Below are 25637 nucleotides of genomic sequence, written 5' to 3'. Positions count from 1 at the left end.
ATTCAAAGCCAGCAAAAGCGGGGGGAGAAACAGGAGCTCTCCGACGGGGGGAAACCGAGTCCAAGTCTCGAGTCCCGGGCATTATGCAATCTGCGACTGTAATTGAAGCTATTTAAAGCTCGTTACACGGCAAGGACACGGCTGTGGATTCGCAATTCGCAGTCAGGGAAGGGCGTTCATCCCGAGGGGCTGTCAATCAAGACCCAGATCGGGCTTAGTGGTGTCCCTAGGTGGCGCCCTCCACTAGCCACTCGACCATTTGGCCAATCATCGGAGTTAAGTGCGCTCCACGCAACCGAATGTGACCCAGTTCCGGCTCGAAGCGGGGATCGACTTGTCGCTCAAATTACACGCACAGAGCCCAGGTCTTCGGCCGGGGAATGATTACAGGGCCCAGGGCATGCAATTTGCATCAATAAAACTGCGAACAGAGAACTGGTATCTGGAATCTGTGCTCTGCGATCTGAAATCTGGAGTCTGGACTCTGCTGCTGCTGCTGCTGTAGGTCAGTTTGCAAAGGCGGCGATGATGTGCTGCCTGCTTCTGCATTCTGCATTCTGCATCTGCATTCTGGGTCTTCAACCAAGTGACGATGGGCGCAAACGAGCCGCCACATGGTCGCAGATGGATTCCAGGGCTGTCCAGCCCATCAGACGCCTCTCTGGCCACTTTCATCTCGGCCGCGACTTATCCCCAGCTCCGGTTATCGGACTTATCGGAGACGAGCAGCGGATTTGACGGGTGTCGGAGCCACCAATTGACCGGCCAATAATTACTTTCTCTGCGAGTGGGCAACGACTGTTATTGATTTCGGCTGATTGCCGCCATAATTTTATTATGCATCATTAAGATAAAGCTGCCCTCCCCAGCCATTTGCAAATTGTTTACGGCTTATGGAAGCATCTTGAAAATGCCCAAATCTTCAAATCTCCACCCATTTCATCTCGCGCCGAATCTGAGACCTTATTCACAGGCTCCAGAAGCAAGACTTTCCAAAACAAAAGAGCCCAGGCCCAAGCTCAAAACATTATTATGTGCAAATGTGAAAGGGCCAGCTGAGAAGATCGGAGGGAAATAAAATTATACATTTGTGATAACCAAAGCAAGGGATTTCCATTTGAATAGAAGGCCCTCCAGCCGCAGAATGATTCATTAGCTTAATTTTAGCAAGTTATATTGCCTAGTTATTACAAGCCACCGGTGAGGTTCTTGAACCCTTCGACCGAGCTTCCAGTTTCGTCAGAAAACAATCAGGCATGAAGGTTATAATTTTGAAAAATTAAGACGGCTCTTTATCTGGAACTCGTTAAAGCAACCATGAAGGATAAGCGTGCACAAATTGAGCATCAACTTGAACTGACTTTACCCATTATCTTTTCGTTAACATAAGGTCCTACTCGAACTGAATAATCTCTAATCAGAGCAACCGCTTCAGAGCCTTACAAAGGGTTAACAAAATATCAAAGGGCCCTTGCCCTTTTATAAACACTGGCGCATCAAGTAGAAGTTTATACATTGTGCAACCATTTTTTCTTGTGTCAGTTGAAGTCCGCTAAATTAACTTCACTTCACATCAAAAAGCCACCAAAATAATATAAATTCACAGAGCCCGGTGAGCCGAGAGGGGAAGCTGCAGCGTCTCCTCAGACTTCAAGTGTTATTCTCTGACAGTTCGGACGTCAACTTTAAAGTGAGATCTGTCATAAAAGAGCCTGCGCCGCTTTTGATTTTGATATTTTTGGCGGGTCTTCGCGAAAAAAGCGATCAGAGATATTTATATGGGGAAAAAGGCTGAGAGTCGAGAGCCGAGAGCTGAGATCTGAGAGCTGCGAGACATGCAACTGCCCAAAAATGTATGCAGATTTTTAATTAAAGCGCGTTATCAACAGAGCCGGGCCAGCAGTGAAACGGCCAAAATAAAAACAAAACACAAACCGGTTGACCCGATAGCCAATTTGGTCGGGACTTGGGGCTTGATCGTTTTGATCGCTCCGGTCGTCTTGGAGTGGCACTTCCTTAATTGGAGCAAGCATAACAACAAGTGCAAGCGCTAATTTATTATGTTATTTAATAAATATAATTAATTAGGAAGAAATACCAGAGACGATGACGACCAGGAAAACCAGCTCCAGCAGCCGCATTAAAATTACTTAATAATTTCCCTCAGAAATAATTAATATCAATATTATTCAGCCTCACCGCCCGAGGGCCGCATCATCATCGAAGTCGAGCATGTCAGCGGCAACGGCGTGTTAAGCATTATTTCCACTGGCCCTTAACCCCTCCATCCTGCGACATAAAAATGCATATTACCCACAACAGGACATGTACCACGCCCCGTGGCGACTCACAATTATATATATATATATACCCTCTTAAATATTGTTGCCCCAACGAGTATATAGTAAGGGGCACTGGGGGTAACTTAAATCAATTGCGGCATATAGTATGTAGCGGCAGGGCTCAAGCTGCGACTGAAGACTGAGGAAGATCTCCGGCTCGTTCGCAACGCTTGAGTAATTTTGAATTTTGCGGCTTTTGTCCTTAGTGGCAAATGACTTGGACTTGGATGCTGCCGGCTCCTGGCCAGCGCTTTATGGCATTTTATGCTACTTACGCTGCTTCTGTCCCCGAACAGTCCCCCTTTCTCAGCCATCCCCGAATGACCGTAATTAATCAATTTGGCCAAAATGGCAGCGGAGGCCTTACAGATTGGTCAACGGCAACGTCCGTGTAATAACAATGAAACCAGCGTGTGTGCTGCCGACTCTCGTCCCGGCTTGTACTCATGCATATCCGCACACCATAAATTATGTTCGCACAGGGTTAAGCGCATTATTTAGGCATTCATCACGCGCTCTCCCCAATCCCGAACCCCCCGTTCTCCATCTGCCCGAGTGCGATCCTTAACCCGATCCCATTTCCAGCCCCGGTCTCAGTCTCAGTCCCAAGTCCAGGCCCCTGAGTCTCTCGGCCACTGTGCCGTGTAATAATTTTTGAAATTTATGTAAACAGTGTTGATTATGGATGAGTTATGTAGCATGTTCTACCTTTTGTTTTGTTCGCACTGCCGGCGCAGTTAATTTTAAGCTTGTTTTGCAACTTCGTTTATCAGCTCCCTGCCTCTAGATCTCCTGGCGAAAAACCCACCTGAGTCATCGTCCAATTGATGTCTTTATTAGGCCACAGTCCCTGTTGCACACTTGGCTGTCAAATGTTGAAGTGTGGCTTTGGGTTTTGAGGGGAATTTCTTTAAGGAATATTATATCAAAAGTAAGACTACTTTTATTTATTAGACCCTTGCTGGGTATGATCACTCATTCGATCTCCCTGGCAGATGTTTTCTTCCATGTCAACTCCGAGGAGGACTCGGCATAGTTGGGCCTGACCACGTTCATGCCGCGTTCGCGTGCTTGATCAGCACATTAAAAATTACACGAAAAATAGCTGGGCCCGGCTGACAAACGTTTCTCGGGGGCAGCGAGGGAATTATGACCCGCGTGGCCGGGCCAAGTGGCTGCAACCATTTGGGTGGCGCCTTTGTCTCTCGTTGGCGAAACGTGCCACAGTTGGAGTCGAAGTCGCAGTCGAACTTAGAGTCAGAGTCAGAGTCGCAAATAGTGCCACATGCGGCGCTGGTTGCCTGCAACGTTTCATGCGCGAATAATATTTTAATTCTGTCGATCAGCCGGCACGTTTCGTCGAAGCCAATCACAGAGCCATCAACATGTCCCCGTGCGCCGAGAGCGACGCATGTCACCCGCCTCCTGGGTCTACCTGCCTGCCAGGTTGTGGGTGCTCGACTCTGGCTAATGGAGCTCTTAAGCATGCGAACTGATAAAAGCGACAAAACATTTAACAAGTAATTAAACATAAAGCGCGCCCCACATGACTGCTGGCTGGTTCTGCCGCGCTGCCATAACTGTAACTGCATTTGGGCCCGAAAGTGGGTTAAGGACGCTGCACTCGGAGCACTCTGAGCCAGAGCTGCAACGCTGCTACGCTGCACCGTTGCACCCACCCCTTGGGACAGCCCCCGCCTTTGGCAGCCAACATTCATTTCGATCTCGCTCGCGTTCCTATTTATTTTTTGCTGGGTTTCTCAGATTTTTGTTTTGTTTTTGTTTTTTTTTTTTTTGTTTTTTTTCGGGTGAGTTGTAATAGAGTTGCTGAAATTTGGCATTGTATTTATGGCCCAGGCATCTGACCCACACCCACATTTCATTAGATATCCACCCTGGGCGCGGTGATAAATGCGATAATAAATATTCGAGTTGTTTCCCTGCGAGTGTTATAATTTAGTGTTGATTAGTTTGCGCAAATAAGAGTTATTGATTCAATTTCAATTAAAAGGATATGAATGTTTCGCCTAGGCGCCGGCTCCCCGCCGGAGCACTCACCTTCGTCCACTTGTGGCTCGCCCACGAACAAAAGACTGCGGCAACGAACTTGTTTCGCAGAGTGTGTGTGTGTGTTTGTTCGGCTCTTTTGGCACCTCTCTTAAGGCACCAGGGCATTGATACGGCCCGGTTATTAATGATGCCTAATGAGTGGGTTGCACCCCAAAACTGTGGAGTCGCAACTGCAACTGCAACTGCAACCGCTACCTGGCAGCGAGCGGGGCAATTATATGTCATTTGTACGAAATCCCAGGGACATGCAATTTGGGTGTATACTCAAGACTCGAACTAAAGCGTTTATTAACTTATTTTCGTAGGGTTGCTTGCAGTAGCTTTGCTCGCAAGTGTTAAAATAGTCGGGTATCTCTACAAGGGCACCGAGAGCTGCCATCGCAGGCGATTGGGATTCCCGGATGACTGATAGCCGGAACAGGAGCTGTGTATCGAAGGCGAGGCTGAAAGGTAGAACAAAATCCTCTAGAAATATAATTTCTTGGCACCAGCAAGAGCAACTCACATATAACAAGGACGCTTACGAGCTATACCAACAAATGGGACAACACACTGTGATCCAACGTTTTAGGAGGCCTGATCGGAATGGTTGTGGGACAGTTGACGCATGGTGAAGGTGGTTTCTGCTGGTGAAAATGGGACAAAACAAATGATAACACCACATATTCAATGGGAAATGCTCCACAACCGACCTGGTGTGCGGAAGCCTTCCTGGATTTTATAAATTTCGTTCAGCTCGCGAGCACTGCACAGGGGCGTGTCCACCTGGGTGGTTTCATTGAAGCGTCCATAGTCGATCTCATAGGCCTGTAGGTCCTTGTTGTACAGCACCACTGGATCGAAGCGGTGGCCCCACAGGATCTCAGTGTTAATGTAGCTGGACCTGGCCTGGGTGCTCTGACCTGTGGACTCCACGGTACCCTCCAAAATGACCACAATCTCGAATTTGTCCTGCAGCATGTCGGTGGCATTCAGATTGTACAGCGGCGAGTTCTCATCTATTTTGTGCTCGATGACCATCGGCCAGATAAAGAACAGATCCGAACCGGAGTCGTCGGTGCCAATCTCCAGCTCCGTAAAGTACTGCGTCATCACCTCGCCCTCCTTGGTGCTCTTGGTGCGAATCAGCTGAGCCCTCACCCCGGCTCCGATGATGTGGGACTTGCGCATGTCACCCACCCGGAACATCAGCGAAAGACATCCGTCCCGCTGGCAGATGACCGCGTGCTTGGAGAAGAGCAGCGTCTGTGCCCGCTGCTTGGCCCGTGTCATCTTGGCAAACACAATTCCGGCCATGAAGGCGGAGGACATCACGCCGTAGATGGACTGGAAACACATCATGAAGATGGCCTCGGGACACTCGGGTGAGGTGGTGCGCACTCCATAGCCGATTGTGTGTTGCGTCTCAATGGAGAACAGGAAGCAAGAGGTGAAGCCATCAATGGCCGAGACACAGGGCGCCCAGCCAGACTCCTCTGCAGGATTATATATTAATCAGAAGATTTACTTTTACTAAATGACTTCTTCCTTACCCTGGTTGTCCGGCATATGAAGCTCCTCCAGATCGCCGTGTGTGTAGACAATCAGCCACCAGATGAGCGCGAAGAAGAGCCACGATAGAATGAAGCTGAGGGCGAAGGCCAGCAACGTCCAACGCCACTGCCAGTCCACCATGGTGGTGTACATGTCCTGCAGGAAGCGCACTCGTCTCCTTTGGAGGTGCTTCTGTACCACATTGCAGTCTCCATTCTTGAAAACCGCACGTCTGCGCACTCGTCGCATGCTGCCAGGCCGGAAATTGCGAGATCTGGAGAAAAATTAGGGAGCATTTAAGTGGAATGCCTAAAAGTGTGCTAGGAATATCTGCTGCCATGAATAAGCTGAGGCTTCTGTAGGCACTATTTATTTGAGAAATAAGAGGGGATGGCTTAATGATTCACACATAAATTTAAAGAAAAATATACAATTTAAATAAGAAAACTATTTATACTCCCTTTGAAATCCTAAGTTTAGTAAGCTATTAACTTGAATTCCTCTGAATGACTCATTCTGAAAGACCTTTAAGATACATTTAACGAGACATTTGTGTAACCCCATTACCTTCAACATTCCTCTGCCGTTATCATTTCATTGTCATGTAATTTCTATGATTTATGCAAGTGTCAGCTGCAATTGGTTGTCTCGACATCGTGTTTTTTAATTTGCTGGAATTACGTGTGCGCTCAGACACTCGTTCTTTTTGGCCAGGCCACACGAGAAGTGCATCTAATTAACAGTCCAAACGGGCGGACTTTAGACGGAATCAGAGCACTTGCATCCCGGATTATGGCACTTAATTGCAGCTCACCCACCGATCTTTTGATTTATTACACCAACCTGTCACAGCTCGCTGCGGTTTAATGGGGTTGAATCGGGGACACCCACATGGGGACTGAGCTCAATCATCTCTGGACTGGCTGCCGGTCACCTTAACCCCGCATTGACACCCGACACTTGCAGCGATTAATTGGCATTGTGCCGATTGCATTAATGCCCGCTAATCAAATTTACTGCCCCACTAACTACACATACGCCATGTGATTCATCTTGCCGCTTCGCAGTGTGTCTCACTTAATTCTTTATTGTTTTCACTCAGTTGAGCGGCCCACGCATTAGTCAAAAATAGGGAAGAATCTCTGAAGCCGCCGCCGCCGCCTCTAAGCGGAGAAGGAAGTGGAAGCTGTGTATCTCCGGTGGGAAACCTTTTGCCCAACCGTTTAGCGGTTGACAAGTGTGGGAAAGAGTTGCGATTCGGGGGGCAGCACAGCCTAATGAATCGCAGCACTCGTAACGCGCCCCTAAATCAAGCGACCTGCACTGCAATCTGCAGTCACTAAGCAAACCCCTGCCGTGGGCGTTGCCATATAAATTACAACCGCAAACGACGGGCGGCGTTCCGCTAATCAGCTAGACAAAAAGCCAGTAAAGAAGATGCGACAACGTGACACGGACGGACGCACTGCCTCACTGTCTCTAGCCGATGATTGAGAGGCTGTCGGCAAGTTCAAGTTGAATGTCAAGCCCCTTACGAGCTAATTACCGCACGGAAACTCTGGGCAATTGGCTAATTGCTGAGCAAAGCTTCTATTTCTACTCAAATTTGGGATATCTTACTGGGATGGGAAGGCCCATGGGGGTTTCTTTCCGGTTTCAAATAGGAAGTACTTGCTCGATGAATAATAAATAAATATTTTCCATTAGTCAACCCTAATTTTGCTAACATCCAATTAATTCTTAATTTCCTCAAATCAGCAAATCTTTTACACCGTATATAAACCAATCACTTTCCTCATAAAATATCTGTCATTTGTTACTTGTAAATAATCCATGTGCAATTAACTGTTAATACATTTATAAGATCCCTCTATATTTATTTAACCAAATCATGTAAACCTTATTCCGGCCGAAAATCTCCGCTGTTATGGCCGATCCCTGTAGCCTAAGTTTGTAACTTCTGCCTACAGTGTACAAAATAAAAATAAAAAATTTTCCATTAGAAGTTCTTGCTATTTGCGTACCAGAGCTATGTAAATGTTTGAAAATTACTTGAAAATATAACGGCTAAAGATACTGTGGTTAAATATCACAAATCATTTCTGACTTTATAACTAAGCATTACTTCAGCTTCGGATAGTTTAAACTTTACGTTATGTAAATCCTTTGTAAAATACTAATAGCAAGTTAAACGTCAAATGGTTAAGAACCAACTCCTAAATCTGTCTACCATAATCTCTAGAAATTCGCACCCTTTGGCCAACGAGTGGCTGGATCCTTTGAGCGCCTCGTAGTAGACTCCTGCTTGCGAGGGTGTGTGCGAAATGCCGCGCATGTACTGCCGCTTCCACTCCTTCATGTGGGCGAAGGTCTCCTCCTTGTCATTCAGCGTCTCGGCATCGGCGGGGTCCTGCAGGACCTGGACATCGCTAAGCGGAACCTGCATTTCGCTAGACGTTCTAACTTCGCGATTTCGAATCAAACTGAAGCTCCTCACCCAACGATTCCACCCAGGCCAACGTCAGAGTGCCCCGAATTTGCTTAGCCAATTAGAGCCGCTCTAACTAATGGCCCAATTATTGACCCAGTCACTTAGCCACTTGGTAAGGTAAATAGACTACCTGGGAAACTCACCTGCAGCTCGGCTGCCGCTGGAACGCCTTGCCATTTGAGGAGAGGCCGTAGAAGCTGGTCGGCCGATTGGGCACTATGGTGATGGGGTAGGAGTGAGGGTTACTGATCACACTGTCCAGGGATTCGGGATCCGCCTCGACGGCCTTCTTCAGGGGCTGGGCGGCCTTATCGCCGCCATTGGCCTGCGTGGTGGTCGTTGCCGTTGAAGTGGGCGCCGCCGAGTGGCTGGAGAAATTGAAACGCATCTGTGGGAGGTCGGTGTGATAGCCCTTTCAATTAATTTACTTAGACGGGGTCGGGTGAGTGCCGCCTCAAGTAGGCAAACAGAAACTTGCGATAAGTGCAACCCAGGTGCGATAAATCTATTTTGTTGCCGTCAACGTCAGCTGATTTGCACAGATTTCTGTGAAGCAAACCGATCTGCTATCAGCGCGATAGAGTCACGGGTAACTTATATTATTTGCGTTATAAATAGTGTAAAAATTATAAATTTATACCCCAAATGGGTAGCTCTTGAAATTACAGAATATCCAGAAGCACTTCCTGTATGATTTTTCACACCCGCTCAGCACTTTTCACAAGATTCGAGGCAAGCACTTTGGAAAATCTGCGCACGCACCGTGAATTATTTCTTTGAACGGCACGTTTTGGGCTTAAGTAGTTTTAGCACCTCTTTATGAGCCGTCAAAATGTTGAATTGATTGACACCTTTAAACCGATCACTTTTTAGATGGCCATTGTTATGCTAAAGAGTTTCAATCGCTTTTTGGCTTGCCACCAAAAGATATTGTAACTAATTTGGCGACCTATTTCGCTTTCTTGGGTGGACGCGTGTCGGGAGTGGAATGAGACGAGATCACAGGGCACTCGACTCTGAAGCTGGCGGAGGCCACAGAAGCCGCAGCCACAAAGCTACTGGATCTGGCGAGAGCAACGTATCCGCAAGTCTGCCCAATGGATTAAATGACGGCCGACTGAAAGAACATTTTTTCAAACTAAACAAAAGTTGTAGAGCAGAAAGCGAAGCGCTGTAAATGAGCCGCTGGCACACACACCCGCACAGGAAGAGAGAATTACACACACCGCACACACACACCCGACACTTTTCACGCTGCAGATTGGCGATGCTCTCACAGATACATTTACCGAAAGATACAAGTTGTGGCTTGACGCGGAATAAGTTCAATTGGAATGATTCGTAAATTGGAAACGAAGCGGAAGATAAGCGCGATAAGCTCATCTTATCTCGCTGAGGAGGAGAGAAATCAGCTGCCAGACACTTCTCAATGCAGGCGACCTTGGGACGCCGTGAGCAAGGGGTGGCGTATCCGTAATATTCTCTGTCCCCCTCGTCAAGTGTCGCAATATCGATCAGTCAGGGTCTGGAAAGCTCTGATTTATCAGAGTTAAAATGGTGGAGAGAATGCGGAAAGAGGAGACATTTCTCTCTATTTGCATAGACGGAACACACAATGGCCCTCGTTCGCATCTTCGCTCAATTTCGAGTACAAGGTGGCGTATACGTAATATTCGTGTATTTACCCGCCACTCACGCGCAAATCGGCTGCATTGTGCAAATACAAACAAAATAACACTGGTGACGTTAATGGCACAGATATATCCCAGAAGTATTATGTCCGCCAAGGTATTACTTGGGGGAGGGCAAGAGGGCAGTCATCGGGAAAGTCACGCGTAGTGTCTTTTTATGGCTTCCAACCAATTAAAACCTATCACCAAAGTCGTAAATCACTGGCCATTGTGATGGCAACAAAGCCGAATTTTACGCCAAATAACTTTACAAGAATAACTTCTAATTTATAGATGGGAAACATATATTTACTCGGTGGTGGCTCTTCCCTGAGGGTTTTCTGCAGTTATTAGTGAAAACATTGCGTTGTGTTTGTGGCTTGAACGGATTCTAACCCACGGTGCATACACCTATAGGTGTGTGACCTGCTGAGGTCCCCTCTCAACAGACAGTCTGATGCAGACGCTTCAATGCTCTTCCGTCATTCCCGCCTCAAAACCTAATTTATGATCCACTAAATCCACTAAACGCGGATGAAGAGCGCCCAAACAGCTGCGATAATTGAATAATAAACTTGATGGCCCAGTGTGTGTGTGCGACCCCCGGAGGAATCTAGATAAGAGTGAAGAGTGCCCGAAGCCCCTTTTCCCCACTTTCCCATCCGATTAGGGGTTGGCTTAACTCGCGCCAAGTGCAAATTTGTAGTCAATCATGATGCCACTCTGCTGTCCAGGGGTGTTAATTAGCGTTTAGGTCCGCACAGAGCCTCCAGTGGAGCGGCTATTTCTGTAATGGTCAACAAATCGATTCGGTTGACTCTCCCAATTAACCCCCCTCCGACAGATTTATATATTTATTGCTAAAATTATGCGAAAAGCTGCGTTTGGCGGGATCGGGCCTTAAAATGGTTCACGGTTGCATTATGCAAGAGCGGTGCGACAACTTTGGAATTTATTAAAATACTTTTATTCGTGGGCTATTTGTGTCATTTCTGGAAGTAAAATAATGGTATCGAGAAGATTTTCGTCAAGATATTCAAGTATAAGTTAATTTTCTTTAATAACATCAAATAAATCGCTTTGTTATGTATATAGCCTTGCAGTTTCCAATTATAGGGTATTGATATTTGAAGACAATCTCCTAGACAAATCAAAATTTAAAATAGGCATAAGTAAATTTGATTCGAAAAGATAACCTATGTTTACTTTTATTGGGTAAATAAATCTGTTTATTCAATTTAAAGTTAAAAAATATTACATTTTTTTTCCAATTTTAGACAATTTTAATTAATAATTTTTAATTTTTTTTTTTTGTAAAATGGCTAGATAGATTCTCCTATTGATGCTAATTAAGAATATTTATGTTTTATAGGGTCGGAAATGACTCCTTCACTTTGATTCAAGCTTCTGACTGACATTAATATACAATAATTTAAGTCGGTGTTTATCTATATTTTTATATCGCCTTTTTTTCTTTAAATCAATGCTTAAAAACGCATAACTAAGTCAAAAAAGCTTTAATTTTAGTCCGGAAAGCCGTCTTATGTTAGTTTTTATTAGGTTAATAAATCTGCATACACAATTCAAAATTTTAAGAAACTTAAAATTTTGACAATTTTTTTTTACAGTTTTATCGATGTAACCCCTTATAATATTTCGAAAATTTTGAAAAAATTAAATTTTTGCCAAAAATAGCCAGATCGATTCAGCTGTTCATGCTGATCAAGAATATATATGATTTATAGGGTCGCAAATGTCTCCATCACCGAATACAATCCTCTGACTGAAGTTAAAATTTCATTTTTTAAGTCGATATTATCAATAATTTTATATGGCAATTTTTTTATACAAATCAGTGCTTAAAAATTTCATAACTAAGTCAAAAATGCATTAATTGGAATTCAAAGACCTTTCTTATGTTAGTTTTTATTGGATTAATAAATCTGCATACCAAATTTGACATTTGAAAAAAATGAAATTTTTTGACAATTTTAATGATGTAACCCCTTATAAAATTTTGGAAAATTTAAAAAAATTTATGTTCTTTCTGAGATGGCTAAAAAGATACTCCTAATAATGAATCCTTCACTGTGTAATATGTTTCTGACTGAAATTATAGTAACGCTGTGTAGTAACCAAGTGTATAGTAACTAGCGAAGAAACCGATAGCTACTTGTATTTTAGATACAATTTAGAACACAGCGGTTAAAGCATAGACTAAAATTAATAGCAAGTTTCAAAGCCATGTGCTTCCCCCGTTTTTTACAACATTTTTACCATTCGCACTGCTTTCTTTTACGTTGGTTAAGTTCAAGCAACATGTAGAGTTCAGCAAGTTTGCTTAGTCTGACAGATCTGAAACTCAGGCGCCAAAGTTTAGGTAAAAACCGGAAGTGTGGCTGCGTACAATTTGTTACATTTTATTATACCCTTGCAGGGTATTATAATTTCAGTCAGAAGTTTGCAACGCAGTGAAGGAGGCACCTCCGACCATATAAAGTATATATATTCTTGATCAGGATCAACAGCCGAGTCGATCTAGCCATGTCCGTCTGTCCGTCTGTCTGTCTGTCCGTCTGTCCGTCTGTCCTTCTGTTCGTCTGTCCGTTTCTACGCAAACTAGTCTCTCAGTTTTAATGAATGTAGTTAGCCTTCTATATACTCTCACTCATATATATATCGGAACGGGCCAGATCGGACGACTATATCATATAGCTGTCATAGGAATGATCGGAAAATTTTTACAAAAAAAAATTATAACACTTTCAGTTTTCAGCAGATCTTTATCAAATTTGAGATATAGCTATTTTATTATACTCTACAGTTCTGTGTAAAATTTTATGAAAATCGAACTACTATATCATATAGCTTCCATAGGAACGATCGAGAAATTTATACAATTAAAAATTATAACTATTTCAGTTTTGAACAGATCATCATCAAGTTTGAGGTGTAGCCATTTTATATTAGTCTTAAATTTTGTGTAAAATTTCATGAAAATCGGACGACTGCATCATATAGGTGCCAAACAAACGATCGTTTGGTGTAGAGGAAAAACTCAAATCTGTGAATTGCAAATATATTATGTTTAGGTGAATGAAATGAAAACAGGCGTTACTTCATTGTTTTTAATCATAAATATATATCATTTATATTGTAGGGATTCCTACTCATAGAAGTTCAAGGTAAGTACACTAATCAAATTTTAAAAACTTATTTTATATACAAAAAAAAAAAAAAAAAAAACAGGAATAAGGGTCAAGTATTAAATATATCATAGCTAAGCCAAAAATGCATTAATTTCAGTTTTTATTAGGGTAACAAATCTGCATACTCAATTTAAAAATTTAAAAAATTCAAATTTTCGTCATTTTTTCACCATTTTAACGATACCTCTTATAAAAATTTAAAATTGTCAAAAAATTTGAAGAAATTAAATTTATGCCGGACCTGGCTAGATCGATTCGGCTGTTGATGCTGATCAAGAATATATATGAATAATAGGATCGGAAATGACTCCTTCACTAAGCTTCAAGCTTTCGACTGAAAGATAGGCTTTGCTTGATTATTTGGTACATAGAGCGCTCTCCTCTGCGATTCTCAAGTCTTACATTTAAGCAAGGCTCTACCTAGAGGAAGTTTAGTTTTCTTCTTCTTCTTTAATATAAATTACTAATTTAGTGCTTGGTGGTTGATAGACTTTGATCAAGTGGATGTGGCAACCATGGCTAGATCGAGTCGGCTGTTGATGCTGATCAAGAATATATATGAATAATAGGATCGGAAATGACTCCATCACTAAGTTTTAAGCTTTCAACTGAAAGATAGGCTTTGTTTAACTATTTGGTACATAGAGCGCTCTCCTCTGCGATTCTCAAGTCTTATACTTAAGCAAGGCCCTAGCTAGAGGAAGTTTAGTGTTCTTCTTCTTTTTTTGTGTTTTTTATATAAATTACTAATCTAGTGCTTGGTTGTTAACAGACTTTGATCAAGTGGATGTGGCAATCATAAAAATTATAGTTTTCTTAATTAAAGTAAGACGTTAATAAAATATCTCTTCATAATTGAAATCAAAACAAGGCCCAAAAAAGTCAAGATACATGAAAATATGGTTTATATTAAATTATTGTTTAATTACCATACCCTTGGCCGTGTTGACTAGCTTATTATTGATCTCGAAAAGTCTTTCAAGCTCTCTTTAAGAGTCGTGATGATCATGACGAGCGGGGATATGGTGTCATTTATTTATTTATAGTAAAGTATACTTAACTCCCGAAAATAGTTTATTCAGCACAACTTACTAAACAAAGAACACAACAATGGTGATAATCGAAGCTGCTCAATATAAAATATATATTAAAATAAGTTGATCTATATTTGTAAAGCAAATTTTTAAGAATTGGTATGCTTTTAAATAACAGAAAGTTAACATATTTCAAGCAATGCTTGTATATAATTTGTGCAAAAGTAATTCTTCACACAAAAACCCGCTCAAAAGATAAGGATTTTAAGCTTGCTAATATAAGCCTATTTAGGATTTTTTTTTCTTGTTTGTTTCCTTTTATTTTTAAACCCTTGCAGGGTATTATAATTTCAGTCAGAAGTTTGCAACGCAGTGAAGGAGGCACCTCCGACTATATAAAGTATATATATTCTTGATCAGGATCAACAGCCGAGTCGATCTAGCCATGCCCGTCTATCCGCCTGTCCGTCTGTCCATCTGTCCATCTGTCCGTTTCTACCCAAACTAGTCTCTCAGTTTTGAAGCTATCTGAATGAAACTTTCTAGTTAGCCTTCTATATGCTCTCACTCGTATATATGTCGGAACGGACGACTATATCATATAGCTGCCATTGGAATGACCCGAAAATTTTTACAAAAAAAAATTATAACATTTTCAGTTTTCAACAGATTTTCATCAAGTTTGAGGTATAGCCATTTTATATTAGTCTAAAATTTTGTGTAAAATTTCATGAAAATCGGACGACTGTGCCTTACAAACGATTGTTTGATGTAGAGAAAAAATGCAAATCTGTGAACTGCAAATATAAATATGTTTAGGTGAATGAAATGAAAACAGGTGTTCCTTCATTGTTTTTAATCATAAGTTCTATCTGCAAGGGTATATAAACTTCGGCGTGCCGAAGTTAACTTCCTTTCTTGTTATTATTAATATTGTTTAAAAAATCTAAAAATGTATTCTAATAGCACATAAAATACTGTGTATAATATAATCAACTTTTATTTTCTATATGCTATAGCTAAGCCACTTAAATCGTGCTCATTTGTTAAAGTCTTAGTGGGTTTATAATTATAGGCAGTATATTCCCTAACGTCTTTAAAAAGCAAGAATGTTCACTGCATTTCAAACTGTTCCTCTATCCAAAAGTTTGCAATGCATTGGCGTTTAAGCCGATATTCTTTGAAGTTCAGCCGAAAAGATGCACCATTATATGTACTGAAATTGTCAAAGTTTAGACAAAATCGTTTGCCACTAGCTCGTGATGCTCATTTACCAGTAATGCACAGATAAGAGAATATATAAAAACACCGCAATATAATAATAAAATATATCTTTTAATTTACAAAAACATCGTGTGCCAGCAAATGGCGATAGACTGTGACTATTTACACTTTAAGGAAAGAAAGAAAGAAGTCCTGACTTTGGGTATGAGTGTATACAGGGTATGTGTATGTTGTGTGTGTAGTGGGAGGGGGAAAGGGGTATAAATGCTGGAACTCTTACAAACTAAGTGCTAAAAATATAGCTAATCGTATAGCTAACAATTCCTACAAACTACGAAAATTGTACAATGAAATTTGCATTTAAATATTCTGGGTTTCGCGCGATCTTTCACAAAATGGCAATACGAAATGTGTGCTTGTGTGGCGTGACTGTGTGATGTAGGTGTGTGTGTGTGAGGGAGTGTGTTTGGTGTGTAGATTATGGTGTGTTTACATGGCAGCACCATTGTAGTGCTGATACATTTCGTCCCAGAACCTCTGACGCTCCGGCTCGGGATTCGTCTTCATGGCCAGATTGGCCGAGATGTCCATGTAGTTGAGACTGTTCATCACATTGGTGGGGTCAATGGGAGCCCACTTGGTGGTCAGGTAGGGATCCTCCGTGTCTGGTGTGGGAGTGCTGCAATAGAATCCCTTTCAGTCGGGGAAGATCTAGAGATTTAGCAAAAGTACTCACCCGTATTTAGCAAAGTTAGTCCACATGCGCACCATGCGGTTCTTGACCTGCACCTCCATCGATTTGGGGTCCAAGCTCAGGTTGAAGAAGCCAAACTTGAACAGGTAACCCAACTCGTCGCCATGACAGACTCCGGGTCTTGGAATGCCCAGCATCCGCTTGTACAGACCCAGGGCACCGTCAAAGGAGAACCTGTACATGTAAACTGGCGCATTGCCGTACTTGGCATGGTTCCGGGCCGTACGACGGATGCCTTGCAGGAACATGAGATCGGTGAGGAGCTGCCAAGTAGAAAACATTAATAAGCATTTTTATAATCAGAGAGCGTCAGATTAGTGCACACCGCTATCATCTCGTCCACGGACTCAATGCCCACGTGCTTGTTGCCCAAATAGAAGGATCTTATTTCGCGTGTAACCCTGTCATGGACATGCGTCACATTCAAGTCCTGCGGCACCAAGCGGCCAAAGTCGTTCTCAATGATGCTCAGCAATTGGGGATTCTTGCGCAGTCCTAGTAGGGAAACAGGGGATTAAGAAATGTAATCTTCAGTCATTAAAGCTAGTCTTAGCCCTCACTCACGCCTTATGAACAGCATCGCCTCGTGCGTGTTGTAGCCCGTCATGTAGGCCACATCGCTGTTGAAGTTCTGGTTGTGGTACATATCGCTTGGGTGCTGGGTGAGGAAGGGCTGCTCGTAGAACTGCTCCTCCTGCGAGTCCTGATTCCAGTATCCCTCCACCACGGGCACAAATGGCAGGCCAATATTGTTGCGCTGATCCTCGGCTGTGATTGTCGTAGGCGCTGCCTCCACCAGCTTCATGGCCGGCACCCGGCGCAGAAAGTCGAGGATTTCCTCTGTGTTGTTGGCACCCACATAGCCCAGATTTGCGGCCAGGCGAGCAGCTCGCTGGCTGGAGCTGGCGGACATGGACCAGGGATTCAAAGCTGAGCCGCTCTGGGAAATGGCGCGGTGGAACAAGCCCTTGGAAAGAGGCGATAGGAGCAACAGCTGCACGGAAGAGGCTCCCGCTGACTCTCCGAAAATAGTAACCTGATTGGGATCTCCTCCAAAGGCAGCGATATTATCCCTAACCCACTTGAGTGCCAGTACTTGGTCCTTCAGTCCCTGGTTGCCGGGTGCATCGGGACCGGCTGTAAGGAAGCCCAAGGGACCCAGTCTATAGTTCAGTGTTACGAGGACTATATCCTCGGTAACCAGATAGTCGGGGCCGTAGAGGAAGGAGTTGCCTGAGCCAAAGGAGAAGCCTCCCCCATGGAGCCACACCATCACAGGCAACTTGGGCTGCTCCCCTGAGTCATCATCCTTGGGCATTCGTGTGGTGAAAACGTTGACAAATAGGCAATCCTCGTCGCCCTTGAATGTGTCCAGAATCATGTTCTTGTGCGGACAGCTCTGGCCCTCACGGGATGCATCGCGAATGCCGGACCAAGGCTTCTCCGGTTCAGCAGCTCGGAATCTGGAAACACAGATAATATTCTTAGTATTGAATCTCGGAACTTGAGATATATTAACTTACCTTCTGGCTCCTGTCGGAGCTGCGCCATAGCGCATGCCCTTGAAGCTATAGTAACCTCCACGCTCTCCCGATCGGTACTTTTGGTAGCGACCCCGCACCTTGCCCAGGGATGTGGTGGCCACGATCTCACGCTCTTTCTGTTGAATTTGTAAATAGAAATATTATATAGTTTAATAGTATAGATAGTAACTTAAAACCGGCTTAGGCCTTAAAAATCAGATTCTTAGTCGCAACTTACCGACCATTTGTCATTGAAAATGGTTAAGTACATTAAAAACTTAATTCTTTAAGCATCTTTGGCCTCTAAATCTTGTAGTTTATGGTCTATTGGTTAGTTTAGGGTGCTTGTTCTTTAGAGGTTCTAAGTGAATATTACGTCAAGCAAACATAATTTGCTGCACCAATGACCACTATGTAAAAAAGCGAGCCCACTCTAAAGCCCACTAATTTGTCTGCCAATTGCGAATACCAAAAGATTCGAGTTCCGCAACCAATTTGCATCGGAGTGCGAAATTCTACTTTGGGCAGGCAAGAACCGGCGCAGAGAAGTATGCCATGTGCCATGTGCCATGCAAGAGTTTCGCAACTAACTCGGTCAACGGCCAATGGCCAATGGTAAATGGCCAAAAAACCAAATAAGCCAGTTCTCGGCTTTTGATCGACTCGATTGCCCGGTTTTGGGGGGGCGGACAATTGTCAGCTCTTTCTCTGTTATTGAGCGCTGTGACCTCAGCCCCGAGCGGCAGCTGCACCTGCATCCATATCCATGTTTGGCCAGCTGGCTATCCACGTTCAAGTTGAAAATTGATTGGCCATTTGGCCAAAAGAGGCTCTAACCGTTGGCATTTGCTGCCGCGCGTGGTTCAAGGACGTGGCCTGAGACTGAGACTCACCCGCAGAGATCGCACCACTTCCTGGACCACTCGCATGGCCCTCGATGGCAGCAGCTGGACAAGCGAGTTGGGATGCGAGGTCAGGGTCTTCCAGGCCGTTGTCTCCTGCAATTACAAGATGAGAAAATGTTAAGTGTGTTCGGGGGGAAATACTAAAGAAGAGATACAAGATGTATACCATAACCTTAATTGTGTTTTTGAACATTGTCTAACACAATGTATAGAGAATTATAGCTTAAATACATAGAATAAACTTGTGAGTATAGCTCAGAATATTTTCTCTTAGGTTTATTGCTTGATTAACTTTTGTAAATCTTGAAATAACACAAGAACACCGTATCTTTTCTCTCTCTGAACCGAAAGAAGATAATTGACTGCAATTAAAAGTAGAGGTACAATTGCAATCATTCTTGTTTTTTGTTCGTCTTGCATTTAACAACAATTTGCAAAACATGCTGCGGCGCCTTGTGCAAATGCTCATGTCCAGCTTGATCCAATGACCGATGACAATTTCGGGGCTGGCCGATTTGTAAAGCGGCGTTAACTGTTAACGGGCTGAGCAACCTTCACCGACTGCGACGCTTCGCTTAATTGAAATGCCATTTGCATAACGCGAGTGCTCGACTGCTGGCTAGCAATTAGGCGGTGTCGGCTGCCGTCTGTCTGTCTGTCTGTGTCCGTCCGTCCGCGGAATTGGCCACAATGACAGAGTCACGTGCTGCCGGAGGAAACGCCAATCTCGGTGTCGCATTAGAGCGACGGGTTCCCAGGCGCCCACGGGGGCGTGTGTCCCCAGCCGAAATGTATCTGTATCTGTAAGTGATTCCGTATCTGACGGTGAATCATGACATAGTTAGACGCCGACGACGAATGCGCTGTTGCGGCTGTGGAGCACTGATTCAAGTTCACCTTTTACGACTGTTGTTATGCTAATTACGGCTGACAAACACTCTGCCCTGGGTAAATATTCGCAGAGCGATCGAAGTCGAGCTCAATTGCTGCAAGGTATTCGGGCTTCGTCTTGCTGGCTCTGACTTTGACTATGTCCGTATGCTAATGTGGGTGTAGCTGGTTTATAACAGTTTTCTATTAAGCCCCGTTCCGATCGATGTTGGCTTTAATTATAACTGCTTAATGCGCTTGTTGGCGATAACAAGACACGCATTTCGGCTCAAGAAGTGGGTCATTGTTCAAGGCGTAGGAAAATAATTAAGGCTTAAAGATCTGTCAATCAATGGGGAATGGCAGCTTAATATCAAATTCAATCCTCGAATCGGATCGTTGCTCGAATATGCAAACGGAGAGGACTGCCAGTTGCATTGCGAATCTCGCATAAAATTTTGCCACTTACAATGCAAACATTATGCAATGAGGCGCGCTTTCACGCCACGCTCGAAAGCCAACAAATAAATGCGAAATGAAATGCATATAAAAGGCAGATATAGAAAGCTTCGATGCAACAATGCATCGTCCGACGAATTGGTATATTGCATAAGAACCAAATGGAGTACGAACCGTGGTAGAACGGACCATTTGGGGGATTTGGCGCATGTCCAGTGACCCGGAAGAGTTTTCGCTTTTTTCCCCGTTTCCCGGTGATATTGTTGTGGATCCAGCCACTGGCAATGGCGTTGTCGATGTGGTCGTTGTGGCGATTAACAAAAGCGCTTCGCCAGGTAAATCTTGCAAATCACCGCTCAGAGACCCCCAGTCGGATTCCAAACCCTCCTCCACCTCGGACTTTCTCTCCGCGGTGACTATGATCCGCTGGCCGGATTCATTCGGTCGCTGCACACAAATTGCCAAGGCAATTAGACCGATGGCCAGCACAAGAGCTGCGATCGCGGCGGTCGCAAAATTCCGGGGACAGGCCATCGTTCGTTGGCTGAAAACGTTGCTTTTGTTTTATGCAACCGTTTGACAACCGCACCAATTCGCAATGCACTGCACAGCGGAGCCGTAAACTTTGATTTATTGAACTCGCGTCGGCGGAGCAAAAGGAGGAGGAGGAGGAGCAGTGACAGGAGGAGTGACACTGGGAAGCTGTCACTGCAAAGACTCTGGGCACTCGGGATCAACGCGTTCACTCTTCCGCTAACAACTTGCAACTTGCGCTTTCAGCCGTCTGAAGCCTTTTGAGCCAAGCTCTCTAGCTGCGCTGTGAATTAAATTCCACTTGCTCCTCGATTTTCCTCGATTTTTCGCTTTTAACATGGCAGTCATTGAAGTACCGAGGGTTGTACCAATCACAAAGGGGTATATCTAGTCGCCTAACAGCCTAAAAATAATTTGAGAGTTCATATATTCTCCTTGTAGTAGGTTTAATATGCAGTTTTAGTTCAAATTTATTGCATTTCCTGGGTATCTAGTTGTCGTATCACTATGGTAAGCTAAAAATTTGCCATCTTGCTAGAGCTGCACTTGTTACAGTCTGTCCGTCGGTTGTTTTAAGTTTTAAATACATTTTTTGGCTGTGTTTTGTTTATTTTTCAGTGCTTGTAATCATTGTTTTTATGGCCGGGTTATGTAAGGCACGCAATGGCTCAGCACAGAGCAGACATTTGGCCATTGCGCTTTCGTGGTCGTGCATTCTGTAGTTGTAGACCCAGTTGTTGGCCCGGCTCGGTGCCGATGTCTGCCTTTTATCAGTCAATGTTATCCGACCGGCAAACGGAAATGTTTCAGTTTTTTAATTGCCATATTTATTCAGTTATGGCCTCATGATGATGGGCATAATGTGCTGATTGAGGGCGATGTAAATAGTTTAATTTGTTGGTGTTGGATCGAAAAAAGATAATTCGGTTCACGTGATTATGAATGCTATATATGAGTCCGTGCTGCATCTACGATCAGTTAACTATTGGCAATTGGTAGCAATGGATCATAAAACTCATTCAATATGTGGGCCAAGTGTATTGCCAAGTCGTTTTGGGTCTTTGCACTCGGCTAATATATTCGTAATGTGATCAACTGCATTGGAATATTAATTAATGCCTGGGAGATTCGAATCGAATATTTTTAGAGAAGTTTTCGGAAGGTTAAGCTATGTTTGGTTTCCTCACCGGTGACCTTTCCATCCCCCGAACTGGGGTTTTGGTCTACAAGCTGGCTAATAAGGAGGTGCCAAGATACCCATTTCACGCGCTTCACTTGGCACATAAAACAATAGAACTCCCCTTGCAATTGGGCACTCAGCCAGTTGGCCAGCTCCCCAGTATTTGCCGTTTGGTGAGCCATAAAGTCCATTAACGGGCACATGTAAATGCAGTGACCGGCAGCAACGGCGGCTAACTTGGCCCAAACACACGGCAGCAAGCCGAGACAGTGGCTTAGCGTTCATTTGTGCCTACCTGAAGAGACGGCGAGGTGTTGGGTTACTTTCGGGGCGGCAACAAATTTGCGACACGATGTCAAAGTCACACTTGGCCACTTGTGGCTTTGATTTAATGCCAGCGTAAATGGTAAATGGCCGAGTCAGCCGACAATGCTCGAAACGGGCACGCTCCACAAAGCTTCTTTTGTCTCCGCAAGCAGCACTTAATTTATTCTAAGATATTCAATAATATTGGGAACTACATTCTAGCCATCCCGGGGTTCTTGAACTCACCTTTAGCGTGTTGGATATCTTCCCGGCACGTGCTATGGCCGTGCCAAAAGTGGACGGAGCGATGGCAATCGAGGAGCCGGGATCACTGAACAAGATCAGGGCCAGTCCCAGGAGCAGGAGGCTCAGAAGCGATGGCCATCTGGTGGTCGTCATCGTCATGTGCATATATTTCGACTGCGTAAACAAATCAAAATAATGCATTAGTCGGTGGCCCGTGTTATGGCCTAATGTGTTTGCCAACGTCAAAGCTAAATTTGTAGTCGCGGACACCAATCACCGAATACCGAACAGCAAACACCGAATATCGAATCGAAGTGCGCAACGCTTCTGAGCCAACTTCTTGGTCATGGCCAAGACAAAGACGCGAATGTCAACAGCTCGAGAGACGACGTCTCACCGATCTTGCGCTTGACTCCGAGTGAAGTTAACTTGGCTCAAAGCAGCCGCCAACTTGGCTCAGTTTGCCCCAGCTTTTCCAGCCCCGGTCTCAATTTAAATTGCTGGCGATTATTTTCAAATTTGCTCACTGTGCTCACGGTGGTTGTCTTAAACTAATACAGACATTATTCAATTTTGCTTCGCCAGCGTTTGTTTTTATTGCCGCGTTAGTTTCCCTTATGGGAGGTCACTTTATATATTATATTTTGCATGCTCACAGGGCGTATGATTAATTAGGAATTCATTTCGTTGTTTATTTCACATTATGGGCGCGCATAAATATGAATTTGTTTTATTTTTTACATAAAAAGACAGACTCAATGACAATGCGGTGACTGAATGGCGAGACCGGAAACCAGGCCGGGAAGGTCTCAAAAGAAGCTAACGAACTTTTTTCGTGACCATAAATCTGCTAAATAACCCGAAATGGAAAACTTCTGATAGACTCGTGTGGTGTTAATTCAACTAACTAAAATTTCCGCTTCCTTAAAAGAGACGGCTAACTGGGCCATAACACATATCGCCAATAGGCACACCCCCAGCAAACCAGTAACCCACTGCCACTTCCTTCTTTTCAAAAACCACGACATTGCTGGAGGGGCCTTTTTCTATTTTGCTCATTTTTACCATTTATATCTTACAACTTTTCATTTTTCACTATTTTTACACACATTTTTCTCTGTGCCTCTCTGCGCTCTCTGAGCAATTTGTAGTTATGTATGAATGACAATGCCATGGCAACACTTGCACTTTCCTTGAAAGTTGTTCGACCAGCTGCCGCGAAGAGAAAAGCAGAGAGACCGCTGGAGAATCGCATCGCCGATCAGCTGGCGGCTCTTCTCTTGGCCATAAATCACAGATATGCAGATATTATGATTACACGAAATGTGTTTCATATGCAAATTGGACTTGGCTTTGCGCAATGCCGCATTCGTCGCGGTGGCGAGTGTATTGAAAGCAACTATTCCGATAGCAGAATGTGGCTATTTTGTAATGGCCTGGCCAATTGAAGAGCTGGCCAAAAGAGCTTCAAAGAGAGCAGCTGACCGGGAGCCGTTGGCTGCAAATGCAACTCGGACTGGGACTGGGAATGGGATTCAGGCCGAGATCGGGACGGCGGCGAAGGCGGAGACTTGGCCTGGAGCCGGCCAGACGGGCTTACGCCTTACGTAAGCGGCGAGCAAAACAAAAAAGGTAAATATTGACTGAGAAAGAAAAAAACAGAAAAAATTAAGCCAAATAGCTGAGGCGGAGAGCAAAGCCATGGCGCCGAGAGAGGTGTGAGAAAGCGAGAGTTGGCCCACTAATCATTGGGTCTTCGGATCTTCGGGCCTCTGGCGTGTGGATGCGTTCAAAATGCCCATTTAGCCGTAAGTCGCGCTTGGCCATTATGCAAGTAGCCGGCACGGAACGGTTGCCAAAAACGGAACTAATTCAAAACTATTCGAAATTCGCCAGAGGCATTCCGCCATTCGCGGGGCATCTGCTGCCTGGAACTGTTTTGTTTGTTGTTGATGCACGGCCGCAGCGTTTCATTAACAAAAGCTGGCTGAGCAAATATTACAGCAGGCAAACAGACAAATATTTGACACACATATTTTGGTTTGGTTTCGGCCTGAACCCTGTTCAATGACTCAACAAGTTGCCGCCGACTGCAGTGAACAGTTTTCCATGTGGGTCAGTATATTCAACACCAATCTTGGTTCTGGCATTCAATCATTTCTTGGCTAAAACACTGCTGCTTGCATTTTCTAATTGGTTTCGCACACTGAGCAAGTTCAAGTTTGCGGCTCGAGTCTATTTTGCCACCTGCCACCTGCCACTTCGATTCGATTCCATTCGATTTTACTTCTTGTTCGGACCTCGGTTTGGCTTGGCTTTCAGTTTCACTTGGCTGTAAGTGCCACAAGCTCGGACTCTTCGCGTACCGGAATGATTCGTGCTTCGCGTTCGACTGTCGCCGACGAACTGAGGCTGCGACTGCGCAGCGGTGCGCTTAAGCGTCAAATTGCCCCGGCTTCTGCCTTAACCCACGGGTAGCCGAGCTCTCTGCGCCGCTCTGGCATGCCAATCACGGCCAGCACCCGCCGATTGTTTGATCAACGAAAAGGGGTTAATGCCACAAGATGGATTCGGGGCTAGAATAACTTAGGCATCTCTTATACACAAAGAGTAGTCGTACATCCAAGATAATGACACCAAAAGTCTTGGATAAATAGAAAACTAGTAGTTGTTTCTGAAGTTCTGAGATTAGGCTTAGTTAAGCTATCATTAAGACAGTGAAGACTTTACAATGTATAAATATAATGGTCTCTAGACAGTTAATTAGTTTTAGATAACTAGCCGTTGCTATGTATGAGTTTTCAAGTCTATTACATCCTCTCAATTCACACTCCCGCCGTGAAGATACCATTAAAAGTTATAAATGGTGTTTCCTAAAGTGTGCATGATTTGTAAAATTTGTTAACTAATGATCGAAAGGGTATCCCCGCTGCTGCTACGCAGTTTCGCTTTCGGCAGCAGATTAACAGTTTGTTTGCAGCTCTGGTCTAAGTTATGGCCGTACTCATTCCGGCCCGTGCATAAATTATGCAAAACTATATTTCTATTTCAATTTTTGGCAATTGGTAGACTACCCAAAACAGGCGTATTCTTGGCCAAACTATGTTAACAATTTTTGGGCATTTGAGGCACGCAACTGGTACTGGGCTTGTTTGTCTGAAAAGTATAAATAATAACGTGAAATTGGACGGAGCGGCGCTCTCGTTTATGGCCCCGCGGAAAAGCAGTTGACACTGAGTTCAGTTCAGAGTTGCAGACGCATATAGTAGATTGAGATGGAGATGGAG

The 25637-nt window shown here is 44.1% G+C and overlaps 2 protein-coding genes across 12 annotated transcripts; both read right to left on the bottom strand.

Moving 5' to 3' along the window:
* Positions 1-4671: 4671 nt before the first annotated feature.
* On the bottom strand, positions 4672-9574 carry Irk2 (Inwardly rectifying potassium channel 2). 8 transcript variants are annotated; one of them, XR_002319725.2, is made up of 6 exons: positions 9199-9574; positions 8580-8824; positions 5945-6219; positions 5105-5887; positions 4918-5038; positions 4672-4855 (listed from the first exon to the last, which is right to left on the bottom strand). XR_002319725.2 is itself a non-coding variant. In XM_020953699.2 (5 exons), the coding sequence occupies exons 2-5, from the start codon at positions 8822-8824 to the stop codon at positions 4767-4769; spliced, it is 1392 nt and encodes a 463-aa protein (XP_020809358.2). In that variant the 5' UTR covers positions 9199-9574; the 3' UTR covers positions 4672-4766. The 8 variants fall into 8 exon arrangements, 2 of the variants coding, with proteins under 2 accessions (XP_020809358.2, XP_020809386.2); XR_002319727.2 differs by having other exon boundaries at positions 4918-5035; XR_015273476.1 differs by lacking the exons at positions 8580-8824; positions 9199-9574 and adding an exon at positions 8198-8428.
* A 6091-nt stretch (positions 9575-15665) lies between these two features.
* Positions 15666-24803, bottom strand: LOC110184974 (esterase B1). 4 transcript variants are annotated; one of them, XM_086840988.1, is made up of 8 exons: positions 24717-24803; positions 22351-22524; positions 18744-18848; positions 17851-17987; positions 16892-17790; positions 16653-16822; positions 16310-16590; positions 15666-16252 (listed from the first exon to the last, which is right to left on the bottom strand). In XM_086840988.1, the coding sequence occupies exons 2-8, from the start codon at positions 22513-22515 to the stop codon at positions 16063-16065; spliced, it is 1947 nt and encodes a 648-aa protein (XP_086697114.1). In that variant the 5' UTR covers positions 22516-22524; positions 24717-24803; the 3' UTR covers positions 15666-16062. The 4 variants fall into 4 exon arrangements, with proteins under 4 accessions (XP_086697114.1, XP_086697115.1, XP_020809294.2 ...); XM_086840989.1 differs by having other exon boundaries at positions 24651-24790; XM_020953635.2 differs by lacking the exon at positions 24717-24803 and having other exon boundaries at positions 22351-22552.
* Positions 24804-25637: the final 834 nt, after the last annotated feature.

This window comes from Drosophila serrata, unplaced genomic scaffold, assembly GCF_035046125.1.
Source record: "Drosophila serrata isolate PLE 108 unplaced genomic scaffold, ASM3504612v1 contig_382, whole genome shotgun sequence".
Taxonomy (NCBI): Eukaryota; Metazoa; Arthropoda; class Insecta; order Diptera; family Drosophilidae; genus Drosophila; species Drosophila serrata.
This window is presented reverse-complemented; position numbering and strand designations above follow the sequence as displayed.